This window comes from Antechinus flavipes, chromosome 2 (genome assembly GCF_016432865.1).
Source record: "Antechinus flavipes isolate AdamAnt ecotype Samford, QLD, Australia chromosome 2, AdamAnt_v2, whole genome shotgun sequence".
NCBI lineage: Eukaryota > Metazoa > Chordata > Mammalia > Dasyuromorphia > Dasyuridae > Antechinus > Antechinus flavipes.
Window position 1 is genome coordinate 60,119,355 of NC_067399.1, and position 18,143 is coordinate 60,137,497.

At 55.8% G+C, this 18,143-nt stretch overlaps 1 protein-coding gene across 1 annotated transcript in view; it reads left to right on the forward strand.

Annotated features, from left to right (window-relative positions):
• SLC12A4 (solute carrier family 12 member 4) overlaps positions 1 to 14,559 on the forward strand; it is a 58,345-nt gene extending 43,786 nt beyond the window's left edge. The window contains exons 11-24 of the mRNA XM_051974947.1: positions 1,695 to 1,752; positions 4,047 to 4,221; positions 5,737 to 5,855; positions 6,621 to 6,719; positions 7,097 to 7,216; positions 7,453 to 7,557; positions 7,922 to 8,090; positions 8,682 to 8,877; positions 9,845 to 10,014; positions 10,146 to 10,277; positions 10,357 to 10,464; positions 10,785 to 10,969; positions 12,996 to 13,129; positions 13,640 to 14,559. Coding sequence (XP_051830907.1) covers positions 1,695 to 1,752; positions 4,047 to 4,221; positions 5,737 to 5,855; positions 6,621 to 6,719; positions 7,097 to 7,216; positions 7,453 to 7,557; positions 7,922 to 8,090; positions 8,682 to 8,877; positions 9,845 to 10,014; positions 10,146 to 10,277; positions 10,357 to 10,464; positions 10,785 to 10,969; positions 12,996 to 13,129; positions 13,640 to 13,731 — 1,862 coding nt within the window. The 3' untranslated portion in view covers positions 13,732 to 14,559. The remainder of the gene's footprint in view (positions 1 to 1,694; positions 1,753 to 4,046; positions 4,222 to 5,736; positions 5,856 to 6,620; positions 6,720 to 7,096; positions 7,217 to 7,452; positions 7,558 to 7,921; positions 8,091 to 8,681; positions 8,878 to 9,844; positions 10,015 to 10,145; positions 10,278 to 10,356; positions 10,465 to 10,784; positions 10,970 to 12,995; positions 13,130 to 13,639) is intronic.
• The last annotated feature ends 3,584 nt before the right edge of the window (positions 14,560 to 18,143 follow it).

Sequence of the window (18,143 nt, forward strand, 5' to 3'; positions counted from 1 at the left end):
CTGGCTCTGTTAGCCCTGGTCCTCCCAGTCCCAGTCCTCTCAGCCCTAGCTGTCCCAGCCCCGGCTCTCCCAGCCCCAGGCCCTCCCAGCCCCGGCCCTCTCAGCCCCGGCTCTCCCAGCTCCTGGCCCTGTTAGCCCTGGTCCTCCCAGTCCCAGTCCTCTCAGCCCCAGCCCTCCCAGCCCCAGGCCCTCCCAGCCCCAGGCCCTCCCAGCCCCGGCCCTCTCAGCCCCGGCTCTCCCAGCTCCTGGCCCTGTTAGCCCTGGTCCTCCCAGTCCCGGCTCTCCCAGCTCCTGGCCCTGTTAGCCCTGGTCCTCCCAGTCCCAGTCCTCTCAACCCCAGCTGTCCCAGCCCTGGGCCCTGTCAGCCCTGGTCCTCCCAGTCCCAGTCCTCTCAGCCCCGGCTCTCCCAGCCCCAAGCCCTCTCAGCCCCGGCCCTCTCAGCCCCGGCTCTCCCAGCTCCTGGCCCTGTTAGCCCTGATCCTCCCAGTCCCAGTCCTCTCAGCCCTAGCTGTCCCAGCCCTGGGCCCTGTCAGCCCCAACTCTCCCGGCCCCTGGCCCTGTTAGCCCTGGTCCTCCCGGCCCTGACCTGTTAGTCCTGGCCCTGCCAGCCCCCGCTGGGCTGCAGTGGCCTTCAGCGCCACCTGCTGGCAGCCCCAGGAACCCCTCCAAGGCTGGTCAGAAAGAATCCCCTGGGGGGACTGTGCCAAGTCTGGGCAAGGGAAGGCCGCAGGCCCTCTCCACTCTGGCTCCTTGCTCTGTGCATCAGGCTCAATGTGCTTTTCTCGAACCCCCAGGACCAGAGGCCTGGGCTCCCCGTCCTTGGCCCAGTCTCAGGGGTGACCTCGTCGTGGCCTCCTGGTTATTCCTCAGCTGAATTGTGTCTCCCCCGACATTGTTACAAAGCGGCAGGGAGCAAACGGGTGCCTTTTTACAAGTGGAAAAGGGGAACAGAACAGACCACAAAGGACCCCCCCGGCTCAGGATTAGGGAACCCCAGACACACATTACTAGTGAGAACAGCTTAAGGCTGGACTCTGACGTCACCACCCTGACGAGCCCCAAACGGCTTCAACCAGAGCATAGAAAGGAAGCTGGGCCCTGTGCATTGCAGATTAAGGGTTTGCCCTTGCCCAGACCAGGGACTCAGCAGATCCTAACGGACAAAAGAAGCGATTTCAGTGACACGAATAAAAAGCTTTTGTCTGATTCCACTATGACCTGCAGAGAGTCATGGGGCCCACACCCATAGCGCCTCATACACACGTCCCGCGCCGTTTCTGCCCCTGCCTGCACACGCAGACCCTGCCCACCTCGTCCCCCTCAGCAGTCACCCTTCCGCGGTCCGAACATTCCCCATGCACACGCTGTTCCATAAAGCACTCCTCCTCCCCACGCCCGGAACTCACTCTCTCGTCCACTTTTCCCACCTTGTTCTTGCTCCATTCTCATCTTCTAGCCCCAGTCCCATCTCTTTTCCTGCCCTCCCTCCCCCCCCCCCCAGCAGCCACATCACCTGTGGGTGGGATTGGCTCCAGCCCCCAGGGATGAGAGAGCCCGGGGCTTTCAGGTCGGGTTCCTCTGGCACGTTAGGAGCTCAGGCCTCCCCACCTCCTCCCACGGGGACCCCAGAATCTACACCTGGGCTAGGGGTTGGTGGGAGAACTGTTGACAATTTCTTTGACTGCCTTCCCCAGACTTTAGCAGCGTGGTGCTTTTTGGAGCCTGCATTGAGGGCGTGGTCCTCAGAGATAAGTGAGTGGTTTGCAATTTGTTTTCTGCTTTTAAAACGATATCTTGGGGGCAGCTAGTGGTCCTGGAGTCAGGAGGATCCAAGTTCAACTCCAGCCCCTAAACACTTAACACTGGCTGGGTGACCCTGGGCAAGTCACTTAACCCCAATTGCCTCACCAGAAAAAAAGGTAAAAAGATACCTTTTATTGATGCCTTTTTATGTCATAGTTATTTCAGTTGGGGGTGGTTAGTCTCTCCCCACCTCCTCCCCAGCATTGCAGATTGATCTCTTCTCAGTGACAAAGAAAAACAAGGAAGCAATTTATTGCCTCAGTGCCCGCATCTACAGGATGCTGCCCTCCTGGCCCCCACTCCGCCACAAGGAGAGGACTGTCTTTGCCTTTCTCAGTGGCTCCGAGTGTAGCTTTGGGGTCCAGTCTTTACCTCAAAGGGATGCTTTGATTTCGGCATCTTTGGCAGCTGCCAGTGGTCCCTTCTCTCCGGGGAGAAGCTGCCCCAGGCGGCCTGATGGAACATCCGGGGCCTGGAAAGCCAAGGAGGAGAAGCAGAGAAAGGGGATGCTAGAAGGGGCTGAGGGGAACAGGAGGAAGAAAGGTCCAGGGGGTCGGCCGGGAGCACCCGGGCTTGGTCAGATCTAGCGGCCTCCCCCTGGATGTTTGTCGGCCTTTCTTCCATCTGCGAGGACGGCTCCATAGCACCAAGATGCCCGTGGCCCTCGCTCCTTTCTCCCCATGCCGGTGCCGGACAGCAGGCCAGGGAGGACTTCCCACAATAGCTTGATCTCCAGATTGTATTTCAGACATGCTGCACATAGATGTGCACATGGATATACACATGCACACATACGTGTACAGGTGCTTACAGCATGTGCTTATATGTACACGTGTGGGTACCTGCGTGTGCTAACTTTCAGTGCCAGAGCACTGACCGCCTCTTGGACATCTCCAAGTGGACGTCCCATGGGCATCTCAAATTACAGCATGTCCAAAACCGAATTCGGTATCTTTTTTCCAAAACTTTCTCTTTTCTTCCAAAACTTCCCAGCTTTATATATATGTGTATTTTTTTTTAACTGGAGTATCTTTACTCACAGTTTAAAGTAGCAGTGTTGAAAACATTGGTTTCTCTGCAAATATATAGAAACCATTTCCAAATCCTAACTTTTTTTTTGACATAAGAAAAATTATACATTTTATAGTCACTAACTGAATGGTTACCATGGCTTTTTACATAACTTTCCATCTCTACTTATGCTTCTTATCTCCCACCCTGCCCTTGAACTTGATACAATTAATCCCACCTCTTTCATTTATAGTAGGAAATGGTGTTAAATTATAAATAATCATCAGTGTTTAATCACATGTACAAATAATGTCTTGCCAAGTCGTTCAGTGGTTTTTCAGTCATGTCTGACTCTTGGTGACTCCGTTTGGGGTTTTCTTGGCAGAGGTACTGGAGGATTTGCCATTTCCTTCTCCAGCTCATTTTACAGATGAGGAAACTGTGGCAAGCAGGATTAAGTGGCTTGTCCATGGCTAGCGAGTATCTGAGGCTGGAGTTGAACTCATGAAGATGAGTCCTCCTGGCTCCAGACGCAGTGCTCTGTGCTCTATGGTGCCCACTAGCTCTCGTGGCAAGTATCTAGTGGGACTCCTCACACTTACCCCTTAATTTCGGCTTTCCTGCCGCCTCTTGCAGATGCCCTCTCCCCTCCATTCCACCCCCTGCCCTTGTTCAGGCCTTCAGATCTGTGTGATTGAAGCAGCCTTCCAGTTGGTCTCCCCACTCCATTCCACCCGTACCCACACGTTTGCCAAAAGGAATCTGGTAAATCCCAGATGAGACCGGTTGCCTGCGCCATGATCCAGCTGCCCTGGTCTGAATCTGCAGTCCCAGAACACATACCCCTCTCCCGTCACTGCCCTGTGCTAGGACTCTCCACCCCCTCACCTGCACTGTTTAATTCCTTTGGTTTTCCTCAGGACCCGGGTCACCCCCTTACCTGTGTGAGGGCCCCCCATCTCTACCATATTTTTTATCTGCCCAGTTATTTATGTCTCCTCAATTAGAACATGATTCTGAGGGCAGGAACCGTTTTTGTCTTTCTTCATATCTCCAACCCTGAGCACAGTGCCTGACCATGCTTGTTGACTTGTCTGGGGCCTGCTGGGAACACTGGGTTTCCTGGTTGGCTTCCCCTTTGGATGGGGTGTGAGCATCCCCGGCTCTAGGATTTTGGGGGGGACGGGGGAGGCCTTGATGGGGAGCTCACTCTGGCGTCTTCTCCCCCGCAGGTACGGCGATGGGGTGAATAAGAACTTGGTGGTGGGCACGCTGTCCTGGCCCTCTCCGTGGGTTATCGTGATTGGCTCCTTCTTCTCCACGTGTGGGGCCGGCCTGCAGAGCCTCACGGGAGCGCCCCGCCTGCTGCAGGCCATCGCCAAGGACAACATCATCCCTTTCCTGCGGGTTTGTCCTCCCCTTCACGGGTGCTGGGTCCTCCAGACCCATCAGAGCGCTTCTGGAGCCACGATCTCATTCAGCCTTCCCGGGAACTCTGGGATAACGGGTCACAGATCCAGATTGGGGAGGGCCCTAGAGGCCATTAAAGCTAACCCCTGTTTTACAGATGAGGAAACTGAGCCCCAGAGCACATACAGGCAGTCGGTCCTCCCTATGCCACAAGAAGCCATTGGCTTTCTGAGGGCTTCTCAGCCAGCCTCTGTCTAGTTCAGAAATCCCTGATTTAGGGCCATGGGACAGACTCAATAGAGTAGGGGAGCTTGCTCCTTTGTTTGTGTTCCCACTTTATAGATGGCAAAGTTGATGGCTTGGCCAAGGTCCCCGACGGGATCAGGACCCAGGTTTTCTGACCCCTCCCTGGTCTCCCCATGTTCTCTGTGGGCACAACCCAGCTGGTGGCACTAACTGCCTGGCTCACTTACTCAGACCGGGCCAACAGGACCGAAAGATTGCCCCACTTCTCCAGGGCAAAGGGGGGAGTCAAGACCTGCCAGGGATCGATGGCATGGAGAAAGGGAGGGAGGCAGGCCTCTAATTCATCCTATTGGTACCTGCTGGCAAGGTTCTGACCCAGAAAAGCAATATGGAGCACGTGGAATTAGAAACACGGCATATTTTGAGATGGGCAGAGGATAGAGCTCGGGCCCTAGTCAGGGACCTTAGTTCAGATGCAGCCTCAGATACTTATTAGCTGTGTGACCCTGGGCATGTCACTTCCATGTTTGCCTCCATTTCCTTATCTGTAAAATGAGCTGCAGAATTGACAAAACACTCCAGTAACTTTGCCAAGAAAATTTCTAACAGGTTCACCAAGAGTCAGACGCAATCGAAAGAACTCAGTAATAACAGACTGAGACATTGATGTTAATGTGATTTGGTCCTGTTTTGGGAAGCGTGTTTCCCTTAGGAAAGTCTAGGATTGAATGTGTGTATGTTGGAGAAGGGGATCCAGGGACGGCCTGGAACAGAGGTTCCTAATCTGGAGAGAAGGAGATCGAGAGATGAAGTTTTTAATCTGAGGGAGATTTCAGGGAGTCCACAAACTTGGATGGGAAAAGACCTTAAACTGGAATTTCTTTCCATTACTTAAAAAGACTCTCTGAGAAGTGATCCACGAGTGTCCCCAGATTGCTGAAAGGCACACACACACACAGAAAGCTGGAGGACCAGGTCTCAGACCTGGCCTGGCCAACACACCGGGCTCTTAGGGCCGTTCCATCTGGACCTCCACGATGTTCCCCTGTTATTATGTGAATTTGAGGGGAAGAATCTGGAGGGGCAGGAGGTGAGAGGCTTCCCTGGGTCAGAGTAGCTGCAAAGACCCATCCAAAGGGGGGATTTGAATCCAAGATTCAGTGTTGAAGTCACCAAACCAGCAGTGGCTATTTGGGGAAAGAACAGGGAGGCACTTAAGGACCACCTCCCCTCTCCTCCCCCTCCCCAATCTCTTTCTGGCTTTAGGTGTTTGGCCACGGGAAGGCAAATGGGGAACCAACTTGGGCTCTGCTTCTGACGGCCTTCATCGCCGAGCTGGGGATTCTCATCGCTTCTCTCGATATGGTGGCGCCCATTCTGTCCATGTAAGCATCCAGAGTCTGCGAGTCTGTCTCCCCCGCTGCTCGGAATTCCCCTTCCTCCTCCACGGAATTCCTTCCCGGCACAGCCGAGGGGCCGTGTGCGAGGGCTGTTACAAGCGTCTCACAGTTCCTGCGCTGTCGGTCCCCGGCGTTGGACGGCCGTTAAAATAGCACTTAACGAAAGAGCAGCCAGAGATGTTGGTCCGCTTCCAGATTTCCAGCCTGTGCTTCCTCTGTTTCAGTGTTTTTAAAAGCTGGGATCTGCTATGAGTTTGGAAGTCTCCCGCAGAGCAGGCTACAGCAGAAAGCAGTTTGTAAAAGCGGCACTGGTTGCCGAGGCAACCAGCATACAAATCTCAGTTGGGTTTTTTCTTTTTCTTTTTTTAAAATAAGACCCAGCTAGGAATTTTTTTAATTAATTGGTTGATTGATTGATTTTTAACACACATTGCTTTATGACCCGGCTAAGGAATTTAAAAAATCTTTCAGACTCAGGTCACTTTGTTCTCCTTCCACTTGTCCTTCCTCTTTCCTTATTATTTACCCCTTTTCCCCCTTCCCCTGTTCCCTCTCTTCCTTCTCCTTCCACCTTCCCCTCCCTCTTCCCTTTTCCTTCATTTCCTCCCTTGTTTTCTCTTCCCCACTTTGTTCCTTTTCACCACAGTTCGTATCCAGGGCCCTAAGGCCCAGGGTCATTCGGCCTGGGCCTTGGGTTTCTGGGCCGCAGAAGGGGGATCATGGACTCTGAGGCTCCTTCCAACTTCACAGGTTTTTCCTCATGTGTTACTTGTTTGTCAACCTGGCCTGCGCGGTGCAGACGCTCCTGAGGACCCCCAATTGGCGGCCCCGGTTTAAATATTACCACTGGTAAGTTGACGTTCATTTTATGGGACACGACATCCCTCAGGAATGAACAACAATAATGGAAGCCATTGCCTCCCCATCCTGTCCCTGCCAAGTTCCTCGCGTGGGCCCCGGACCCCACCCCCTCAGCCCCCCGGGAACCAGCCTCGAGTGCCTCTGGCCCTTCTCCCCACTGGGACGTGAATAGATGGCGGGAAACGAAGGCTCCCAGTGGGAAAGGTGGGCCAGGTTCGAGAAGCCTCGTAATGGATGTGTGTGTGTGCAGGTGACACACCTGCCGATGAAACGGAGGCGCCAGGGTCGTCTGCTGCCACCCCCATGCCCGGTACACAGTAAGTGCTTAATGAGTGCCCGCTGACTGACGGCTGACTTTATTTCAGGGCCCTGTCCTTTTTGGGCATGAGCATCTGCCTCGCCCTGATGTTCATTTCTTCCTGGTACTACGCCCTGGTGGCCATGCTGATTGCGGGCATGATTTACAAGTACATTGAGTATCAGGGGTGAGTCGGGCTTGGGGTCTGGAGACCTCGGGGTGGAAGGGGCTTCAGGGAAAGGGGAGGGGCAGCCGGCTCGGCTGGGCCAAGGGTGAGAAGTCGGGGTCCCGAGGGGCTTCTCCTGGCAATTGGAGAGCAGGGGGAGCTGCCGCTGGCCTCGGGGTGGAAGGGAATGTGTCCTTCAGGGACTCGGAGGAAAGGCAGCGTTTTCTGGGACAAACTGTCGGTTCTCCTTCATGCAGAGCTGAGAAGGAATGGGGCGACGGCATCCGGGGCCTCTCCCTGAGCGCGGCCCGCTATGCGCTCCTGCGCCTGGAGGAGGGGCCTCCACATACCAAGAACTGGAGGTGAGGCGCCGGCCCCGAGCCCCCTCCGGCTCTGCTGGATGAACGGGGCCAGGAGGGGGAAAAGACAGCCAAGAGATGACCGGCAGGGCACAGGCCTCTGGAAGGGCCCAGGGTGGCTCCCACTGGAGCTGATGAGACCCCACCAAAATCGAAGCAGTTTGTCGGCCTAAGACTGTCATTAGCAGTAGCCCCCCAGGAGGGAGGGGATAGGAAAGGGAAGACCCAAAGCTCGCTCCACCAAGACCCAGTTGTCTGGAAGTTGTCTGAAACCAGGCTTGACGCCCTCCAGGAACTTTCCCGGGGTCCGGGCAGACGGGGCATGGGCGCTGCTGCTGACGGAGGCTTTTGCCCCATTCTCCCACAGGCCCCAGCTGTTGGTGCTCCTGAAGCTGGACGAAGATCTCCACGTCAAGTACCCACGGCTGCTCACATTTGCCTCCCAGCTCAAGGCTGGCAAAGGCCTGACCATCATCGGCTCCGTGATCCAAGGCAACTTTCTGGAAAGCTACGGGGAAGCCCAGGCAGCTGAGCAGGTAACAGCGTCCTAGGGCTCCCTCCAGCCCCCCTCTGGTGGGACCCCCGAGTCAGGCTCTGGGGGGCCCAAGTCCGCTCCCACAGCGGGGCCTGCCCAGAGGAGCAGAAGTGCGGCCGGGCCTGGCTGCCGCTGCCCGAGATTTCTGAGCAGAGTGGGAAGCGAATGTCTCCTTCTCCATCCCTCTGGATTCTCCCCGAGACAAATGTCTTTAATGGTCCAGGCTCTGTTCCCAGGGGCCCAGCGACGGCTCCAGCCAGCCCCAGGCACTTACTGCTGGTGGCAGGAGGGCAGAGAGTGCGGGGACCTCACGTTCTAGCGTAGACAGACACGTACGGAGATGAGCCCGTTGGTGGCAGGTATTCCCAGAGCTCCAGGAGCCAAGAAGAGACGGGTGGGCTCTGAGCGCCCCCCAAGAAGGGGCCCTTATAGTCCTCCTACATCCCACCTTGCAGCCTTCTCCTTCCTCCTTAGTACCTTACACCTGAAGGCTCTCAGTGGAGCCACAGTTAGACTGTTGCTTCCAGGGGGGATACGCGGGAAAACCAGCTTGATTTGACCCATTTGACCACATATGGCCTCTTGTTTTCAGACAATCAAGAACATGATTGAGATTGAGAAGGTGAAGGGTTTCTGCCAGGTGGTGGTAACAAGTAAAGTGAGGGAAGGCCTGGCCCACCTCATCCAGTCCTGCGGCCTGGGGGGCATGAAGCACAACTCAGTGGTGCTGGGCTGGCCCTACGGCTGGCGGCAGAGCGAGGACCCCCGGGCGTGGAAAACCTTCATTGGTGAGTTTCCCGCACTGGTCCCAGCCGGACCCCTCGCTCGCTAAGCAGCTGCCCTGCGCCATTGGGAGGGCTGGGGACGAACGGGGGCTGAGCAGACAGAGCCCCCGTAGCTTTGAGTCTCCCACCAGTGTGGTCTTACAACTTGGAAGTGTGATGATAAAACTGGAACGATGCTAAGAAAAATTATTGGATTATTTGCTGTGTTGGGATCAGGGGGAGGGAGAGAGGGCAGGAAAAAAAAATGGAGCATAAGGTTTGCAAGAATGAAAGTTGAAAACTATCTTTGCATGTATTGTTTTTGGTTTTTTTTTCTTGTTAAATTATTTTTTATGTTAAATTCATTATCTTTTATTAAATCATTAATTATTTTACTGTTTATTTTATTAGTTTTTTCAATTATTTTTATTTTTTTCATTAAGTTTTTAAATTGAATTTGTTATTATTAAATTGTTTATTAAGTGTATTGTTTTTATTAAATTATTTTATTTTATTTTTAAAACACATGCATGGATAATTTAAGGGTATTGACCCTTGCAAAACCTTGTGTTCCAAAATTTTTTCCCCCTTTCCCCCATCCCTCCAAATAATCTAGTATATATTATATACGTTTTGCATGTATTTTGAAAAATAAAAAGCTATTATAAAAAAGAGAATTAGAAGCATAGATAAGTCACTATAGTGAGACAATTTGAGGGTCCAAACTTGGCAAGCTTTGTGCCCATCATGCCCTCCTCCCACTTTAAGCACTTTAAGCTGGCATCATTGATACTTTGGTTAGAGTGAGTGCCTTTAGACTGTAGAAACCAGCTGTCAGTTCTTAGGGAGGGAGGAGAAGGTTGCAAGGTGGGATGTGGGAGGAGCAGAGGGGAGATTGTGCCCCCCCCCCAGTGCCCGCTGCCCCAGCCTGAAGACGGGCGATGGGATCCTGGGGGCACCGGGCGTCACCCGGCTTACCTTTGCCTCGTAGACACTGTGCGCTGTACCACGGCTGCCCACCTGGCGCTGCTGGTGCCCAAGAATGTTTCCTTCTACCCCAGCAACCACGAGCGCTACAACGAGGGCAACATCGACGTCTGGTGGATCGTCCACGATGGCGGCATGCTCATGCTGCTCCCCTTCCTCCTGAAGCAGCACAAGGTGCCCCTGGGGCCGGCGGGCGGGTGGGTGGGCAGGGGGCTGGTGGGCAGGGGGCTGGCGGGCGGGCGGGGGGCTGGTGGGCAGGCGGGGGCCCGCTCTTCCCGGCCCTGACCACCTCCCCACGCCCGCAGGTCTGGCGTAAGTGCCGTATGCGCATCTTCACCGTGGCCCAGATGGACGACAACAGCATCCAGATGAAGAAGGACCTGGCCACCTTCCTGTACCACTTGCGCATCGAGGCGGAGGTGGAGGTGGTGGAGATGGTAAGAGCCGCGCCGGCCCCAGGTTGCCATAGTGACTGGCCGCGAACAGCTGCCCACCACCCACTCTGTCTCCCCCCAGCACAACAGTGACATCTCCGCCTACACCTACGAGCGGACGCTGATGATGGAGCAGAGGTCGCAGATGCTCAGGCAGATGAGGCTGACCAAGACGGAGAGGGAAAGGGAGGTAGGGAGGCCCTCCCGGGAGAGGGAGGCTGGTCTTGTCCCGGCTCCCGGGGCCTCCACGGAGATCCCGGGGGTCCCCTCGGGGCCGGCGCCAACCCCTCGCCCAGTGACCTGGCCTTCTTCCTCCTCCGGGCTTAGAGGCGGGAGAGGGAGCCGGAGTTGGAGCAGGAGAAGGGAGACAAACGAGGGGCTGTAGAAGGGGGCGACGGGAGGGGATGGGGCGTAGGTGACGAGCGGAGCCTGGGAGCAGGGGCCCTTTCCTCTGCGGCTCCCTCACCGCGCCCTCGCCTTCCGGGTGCACGGCTCTGTGCGCTCCCCCAGGCTCAGCTGGTCAAGGACCGGCACTCCATAATCCGGCTCGAGAGCCTCTACTCGGACGAGGAGGATGAGGGGGAAGCCAGGCCCGAGAAGGTCCAGATGACCTGGACCAGGGACAAGCACGATGCCGAGAGGAGGAACCGGGGCAATACTCTGGAAAACTTCCGTGAGCTCATCAGCATCAAGCCGTGAGTGCCCGGGGCAGACCCTCCCCCCCAAACGTGCGCACCCAGTCTGGCCGGGGCCCCCTTGGTGCCCTCCCCGGTGCCAGGGCCATCCGGCCAGTGCCCCCCTCGGAGCCCCCTTGGTGCCCTCCCCGGTGCCAGGGCCATCCGGCCAGTGCCCCCTCGGAGCCCCCTCAGTGCCCTCCCCGGTGCCAGGGCCATCCGGCCAGTGCCCCCTCGGAGCCCCCTTGGTGCCCTCCCCGGTGCCAGGGCTATCCGGCCAGTGCCCCCTCGGAGCCCCCTCAGTGCCCTCCCCGGTGCCAGGGCCATCCAGCCAGTGCCCCCTCAGAGCTCCCTCAGTGCCGGGGCCCCCTCAGTGCCCTCCCCAGTGCCAGGGCCATCCAGCCAGTGCTCCCTCAGTGCCGGGGCCCCCTTGGTGCCCTCCCCGGTGCCAGGGCCATCCGGCCAGTGCCCCCTCGGAGCCCCCTCAGTGCCCTCCCCGGTGCCAGGGCCATCCAGCCAGTGCCCCCTCAGAGCTCCCTCAGTGCCGGGGCCCCCTCAGTGCCCTCCCCAGTGCCAGGGCCATCCAGCCAGTGCTCCCTCGGAGCCCCCTCAGTGCCCTCCCCGGTGCCAGGGCCATCCAGCCAGTGCCCCCTCGGAGCCCCCTCAGTGCCCTCCCCGGTGCCAGGGCCATCCAGCCAGTGCCCCCTCAGAGCTCCCTCAGTGCCGGGGCCCCCTCAGTGCCCTCCCCAGTGCCAGGGCCATCCGGCCAGTGCTCCCTCGGAGCCCCCTCAGTGCCCTCCCCGGTGCCAGGGCCATCCGGCCAGTGCCCCCTCAGAGCCCCCTCAGTGCCCTCCCCGGTGCCAGGGCCATCCAGCCAGTGCCCCCTCAGAGCTCCCTCAGTGCCGGGGCCCCCTCAGTGCCCTCCCCAGTGCCAGGGCCATCCGGCCAGTGCTCCCTCGGTGCCCTCCCCGCCCCTTGGTGCCCTCCCCGGTGCCAGGGTCATCCTGCCAGTGCCCCCTCGGAGCCCCCTCAGTGCCCTCCCCGGTGCCAGGGCCATCCAGCCAGTGCCCCCTCAGAGCTCCCTCGGTGCCCTTCCCAGTGCCAGGGCCATCCGGCCAGTGCCCCCTCGGAGCCCCCTCAGTACCCCCTGGTGCCGGGGCCTTGGGGCGGAAGCTCTTGTGGCAGCCAGGAGGCCCGCCCACAGTGGCTCCTGGGACTATTGATCTCGCAGAGATTGGAGGGGGGGAGGTTCAGGAAAGGGGCATGTATGCATACGGGAGGCGGGAGGGCCGGGGGTCTAAGCCCACTGTGCGGGGCCAAGGGAAACTGCAGAGCTTAAATGCATCGTAGTCTCTGCCTTCGCGGGCTCACAGTCCGGCAGGGCCTATGACCTCAACACAGAGGGAAAAAGACTCTTACCTGGTTAGGGGAGGGGGGAGGCAGACAAAATCAAGGTGCAGTCTTGTGGATGTGCCGGGGACAGTGGGGGGCGTGGGGAGGCCGGGGAGGCAGAGAGGGGGGTATCTGTGGGCCCGGGACACTAGGGGCCCCCATCTGGTGGGAAGGGCGCGTGGGCAGAGAAGGGTCTTAAGCTTTCAATTAAATAAATAAACTGGAGCAGACTTAGCTGATGGCAGCCGGGGCCATAAAGGAGGGTCAAAGGGGCTGGCGATATTTAGTCCAGAGAAAGGCGCTAATGGGGCCACAGGCCCTCGGAGTGTGTGCTCTGGCACGTGGGGAAGGGAAAACTGGGAGCTGGGTGGGAGCTGCGAAGAGGGAGGTGAAGGCATGTTGTTAACAAGAGGTTCTGGGAAGGGGAGAGAGGAAAGAAGGGAAGGGAAAAAGAGAGGAGAGAGAAAGGGAGAGGGGGGAAGAGAAGAAAAAGGGAAGAAAGGGAATGGAGGAGAGAAGAAAGAAGGGAGTGGGAGGAGGAAAGAAAGAAAAGAGGGGAGGGGGCTCTCGTCTGGTACGATGTGGTGCAGGTGACCTAAGGGGAGTCTCTGCCCCTTTCCCCCTTCCCCCGACCCTGACCTCGGCTGCTTCACAGAGACCAGTCCAACGTCCGGAGGATGCACACGGCGGTCAAACTGAACGAGGTCATCGTCAACCGCTCCCACGACGCCCGGCTCGTCCTTCTGAACATGCCCGGCCCGCCCAAGAACAGCGACGGAGACGAGAACTGTATCCTTGGAGACGTTGGTGGCCAGGGGTGGCAGGAGCTGGGGGGGGGGGGGGGGATAGGAGTCTCCCTGCTGGCCGGTGACGGGGCCTGGGTCGGGGGGCCTCCTCGCTGACGGGGCCTGGGTCTGGGGGCCTCCTCGCTGACGGGGCCTGGGTCGGGGGGCCTCCTCGCTGACGGGGCCTGGGTCAGGGGGCCCTCCAGGAGGCAGAGCGACAGGCTGACAGCCCCCGTGTTGAGGGAGCCCCTGCACCTTCCTCCAGCTCTCTTGTCACCATGTAGGCCCTGAGAGAGCCTGCTCATAAGCTCCCGGCACCAGCCCAGGTGTCCAAAGGCGGGGGTGCCCACCCAGGCCCTTGGTCACAAGCTGCCCCCTCCAGAGCTTCTGGTCCAGCCGGGGAGACAGTGTTGGCTAATGCAGGGGGGGAGAGGGAGCTGGGAGGCTGGGGGGGCGGGCGGGCCCCTGCTGGCAGCCCTGAGGCGCGGGGTATGGCCCTTGACTGCCTGCTCAGACATGGAGTTCCTGGAGGTGCTGACGGAGGGCCTGGAGCGGGTGCTGCTGGTGAGGGGCGGGGGCCGAGAGGTCATCACCATCTACTCCTGAGCCGGGGCCTCTCTGGTCAGTGACGGACACTCCAGGGCCGCCCGGACAGCCGCAGCTCCTGCTTCCCTCTCTGCCCCCTCCCCGACGCTGTCCCGCCCCGGGCCCCTCGGGCACTGAGGGGGAGAGCCGGGCATCCCCCTACCCACAGGAAGCCCCCAGCCCCTCCCACACTGCTCACCTCCGGTTTCACCTTCCGCCCACAGTGTCCGACTTTGAAACTTAACTCCTTGTAGACGAGGGCTCGATAGTGGGGCTGAGGAGAAGGCCCTTCCCAGGACTGTTCTTGGAAGCTTTGCTAGGAGATCTGGGGGCGGGCCTTGAAGGCTGTTTCGGTCCCCCTTCCCCGGGCCCCCTTCTCCCCGACTCCCTAGTCCCCCTGGGCAGCGGGAAGGGGGCCGTGGGGGCCATTCGCCTGGGCCGCGAGGCCCACCGGCAACAGAGACGGGAATCAATGACGCTGAGAGAGATGAGGATTATGTTTGCAGGTGGCCGTGGCCTGGGGACCGCGTCCTATTTATTTGTGTATTTATTGGTCAGGAAAGTTACAAGGGAGCAAGAGAACAGGAAGACAGATGCTTGGGGGGAGGGGGAGGCTTCCTCTCTGACCACGGGCACGTCCCTGCCCCGAGGAACCCGCCAGGCTGTGAGGGCCCAGATTGTGCCAGGGAAGCCCCCATCGGACACCCCCGCCCTCCCTCCTCACCAGCCATCCTCGTCCTCGGGGCTGCCCTGCCCTGGAAACCCAAGTGAACAAAGCAGAAGGTCCCGAGTGGGGGCTGTTGTTTGTTTGTTTTCCCAATAAAACATTGTTTACTGACTTTTCTCCCATCTCCTGACTTGGTTTTGTTTCCTCTTCCTTTGAGAGGAAAGAAGGGAACTTGGCTCTAGAGAGAGACAGGCCCAGCTTCAAAAAGAGCTGGGAGGCCCCGGGAGCTGGCTCGGCCCCAGCCCAGCCTCCCTCCTTGTCTTGGGTGATTCCTGCCTTGGTTCTGCCTCCTGCCCTGCGATCTGACCGTTTGTCAGAAAGGGGGGGCCTTAGGGGGGTTGGGAGGGGTAGGAATGTCTCACCTCCCAAGTTTCCACATCACCCCCACCCCCGGGGCCAGCTTCAGGGAAGTGAATTGCGCTCCACAGATCGAGAGCTTCAAGAAACTTCAAAAAGTCACTTTATTTTTTTCCTCCTCCCCTTCCTAGAACCTCTTGTTAAGTGAAAGTGAATTGTCCTCGGTCCTACAGGCAATAAGTAGGAATGCTGGGATTTGAATCCAGATCCTCTGCCTCCATATCTTGCATTCTGTTCATTATACGCAGCAAACTCCTCCCTCCTTCCTTCTCTCTGTCTCTCTCTCCTCTATTTCTCTCCTCCATCAGTCTTTGTATTTTTCTCTCTCCTCAGTCTTTCTTTGCCCCTCCCTCCCTTCCTCTCTCCCACCCTATTCTCTTCTCTCTCTCTCCAACACTGTCTCTGCCTCCTTGTCTCTTTTTCTCTCCCTCCCACCCTCTTTTTTTCTCTTTGTCTCTGTCTTTCTTTGCCCCTTCCTCCCTTCCTCTCTCCCACCCTCTCTGTCTATCCTCTTCTCTATCTCTCTCTCCAACACTGTTTCTGCCCCCTTCTCTCTCTTTCTCCCTCCCACTCTCTCTCTTCTTTCTCTCTCCCTCCCTCTCTTCCCCTCCTCCCTCGTCCCACCCAGCTGCCCTTCTGCAAACTCATCACCCCTCCCTTATAGCTACATCCTTTCCCTCCTTCTGAGGTACCACACTCAATCCTTGTCTTCTCCCAAAGCTGAAGGGCTCGCTTGGGGAATGGCCGAAGTAGTTGTGGTAGCTAGTAATGGGCCACGATGCTCTTGAACTCTCTGAAACAATGGATGTGAAGGTTTCAGAGAAGCATGGAAGCCATAATAACCAACTGGAGAGAAGGAGGTAGAATCTAGCCTACACAGTAGCTACAACAACAAGCATTGTTAGTATTTACTTGGCATTTTAAGAGCTGCAGAGGACTTTACAAATATTTCCTCATTTGTTCTTCACAACAAGTCTGCTGTTATTCCTATTTTAAAGAAGGGGAAACTAAAGCAGACTTGCCCAGATTCAAACACTAAGTGTCTTTCATGGGAGTTGAACCTTGGTTTTCCTGACTCTAGTTCCTTTTCGATCCACTTTGCCAGAAAAAAAGCAGAACATGAGGGTGTGCAATCACAATGATCAAGCTTGGTTTGGGGGAAGAATTGAAAAAAACACCTCCCATCTCTGCAGAGGTGGAGAACTACAGTTATATAATGTTGCATATGCTTTTGGGGGATAATGTCAATTTTTACTGGCATGGCCTAGCCATGAGCATTGACTATTACTTCAGTATTTTTGTTGCTGTTTGTTTTAGGAAACTTTTTTTTCCCCAATTACATGTAAAGATAGTGTTGAGCATTCATTTTTTTATAAGCTTTTTGAGTTCCAAATTTTCTCCCTCCTTCCTCTTCCTTACTCCCCCAAATAGCAAACAATCTGATACAGATTATACGTGTTACACTTTCAAATGCAGTTGGTTTTAAACACTTCTATCTTTTCAAAGGTGAGGAAATATGGGTATATAATGTTGCATATGCTTTCAGATGCAACTGATTTTAAATGTATTTAACCATCTTTGCAGAGGTGAGGGGACTGAGGGTATATAATGTTGCAAACACTTTCATATGCAGTTGCTTTTAAATACATCCATCTTTGCAGAGGTGGGAAACTCCAGGTATAGACCAGTACAAATGCTTTCTTACTGAACTTTTTTCTCCTTTTTAAACCTTGGTTACAAAGAATGGCTCACTGGGTAGAGGGAGGAGAAACATATTTAGAAATGAAAGTGATGAAAAGACAAAAGAAATAAGACCTGGACCTGAGATTTCATTGTTTAAAAATGTCAATAAAAATGAGATTAAGAATAAATTAAGGGGCAATGAGGTGGATGCAGTGGATATAGTACCAGCCCTAGAGTCAGGAAACCCTGAGTTCAAATGTGACCTCAGACATTACCTGTATGACACTGGACAAGTCACTTAATTCCAATTATCTCCCCCCCAAAAAATACCAAACAAAAAATCCCAAATGTCCAGCAGTTTTTACAAAGGACAAAAAAAAGTGATTAATCAAGACCACTTTAGTGAGTGCTCTTAGGTGCTCAGAACTCTTCTGGTCCCTTAAGATTTTTTTTTTTTAAGGGAAAACCAGGACTTGGACTAGATTCCTATGGATCATCAGATCTTGGGTTGACAATAATATTGGCACACATTTACATAATAGATTTAGAAAGCATGTGGTATACATGATCTCAATGGACTCAAACCAATGATGTGAGTGCTATTATCCCCATTTTACAGATGAAGAAACTGAAGTTCACCAAACTTAAGGGTCTTGCCCAGAGTAAGTATTAAAAATAGGATCCAGCCTCTGGTCTGCCAGATCCTAGGGCCATCACGAGAACCACTGTGCCATGCTCCTTAGGGGCACAGGGAATAGAGCACCCAGCTTAAATTCAAAAAGCCTGAGTTCAAATCCAGCCTCAGTCATTAGCTGTGTGGTCCTGGGCAGGTCCCTGTTTCCCTCAGTTTCCTAATCTGTGAAATGGCCAACAGCTCCAGAATCTTTGCCAAGAAAACCCCTTGTGGGGACAGGAAGAGTCGGACATGCTCCCGAGCAGCCAAACCCTCCCCAGATAGCTGGGAAGGTCGTGTAAGACAATCATAAAGCCCTTAGCACAGTTCTTGGCACTAGACAAGTGTTAGCTTTCAGGATATTATTGTTCTTTTCAAGGGTCCGAGGACATTAGTCCCATCCTGTTTTTTGGAGGAAGAACCAGCCTGAGTGGCAGAGCTGCCCTGGTGTTGCTCTGGTAGGAAGAAGGTGAGACGGGATTTGTTCCCTTTCAGAGGCAGAGGGCACCGATTCATCCTGGCCCCTTAGAATATTAGCCAGCTTTTTTTTATACATAGACACATTTCTCCGATGATTGTGCGGCACAAGAAAAACCCAATCAGAAAGGGAAAAAATGAGAGAAAGCAAAACGCAAGCAAACAACAGAGTGAATGTTCGCCTTCTCCCTGGGCCCCCGCTCTGTTACTGGATGCCCGCCATGGCCCCGGCTGATGCCCCGTTACCAACGAGGATGCTGAAAGCCCAGTGGTCAGAGTGGCTTTTGAACTCGTGTCTCCCTGACCCCCCCACCCCAAGTCCAGCATTTGTTCTGTTGGCCCAGATTCCAAGGGCAGAGTCCTGGCTGGCTCGTGTGCCCCCGAGTACCTGGAAAAGGTCAGTGTCCTGGCCCGTTTTCCCACACTGCCCCTCTCCTCCCCCTGGCTTCCGCCCCCAGAGCCCAGGTCCCCGGAGCCCTCCCCTCCTCCCCTCACAGGGCCCAGCTCCTCCAGCAG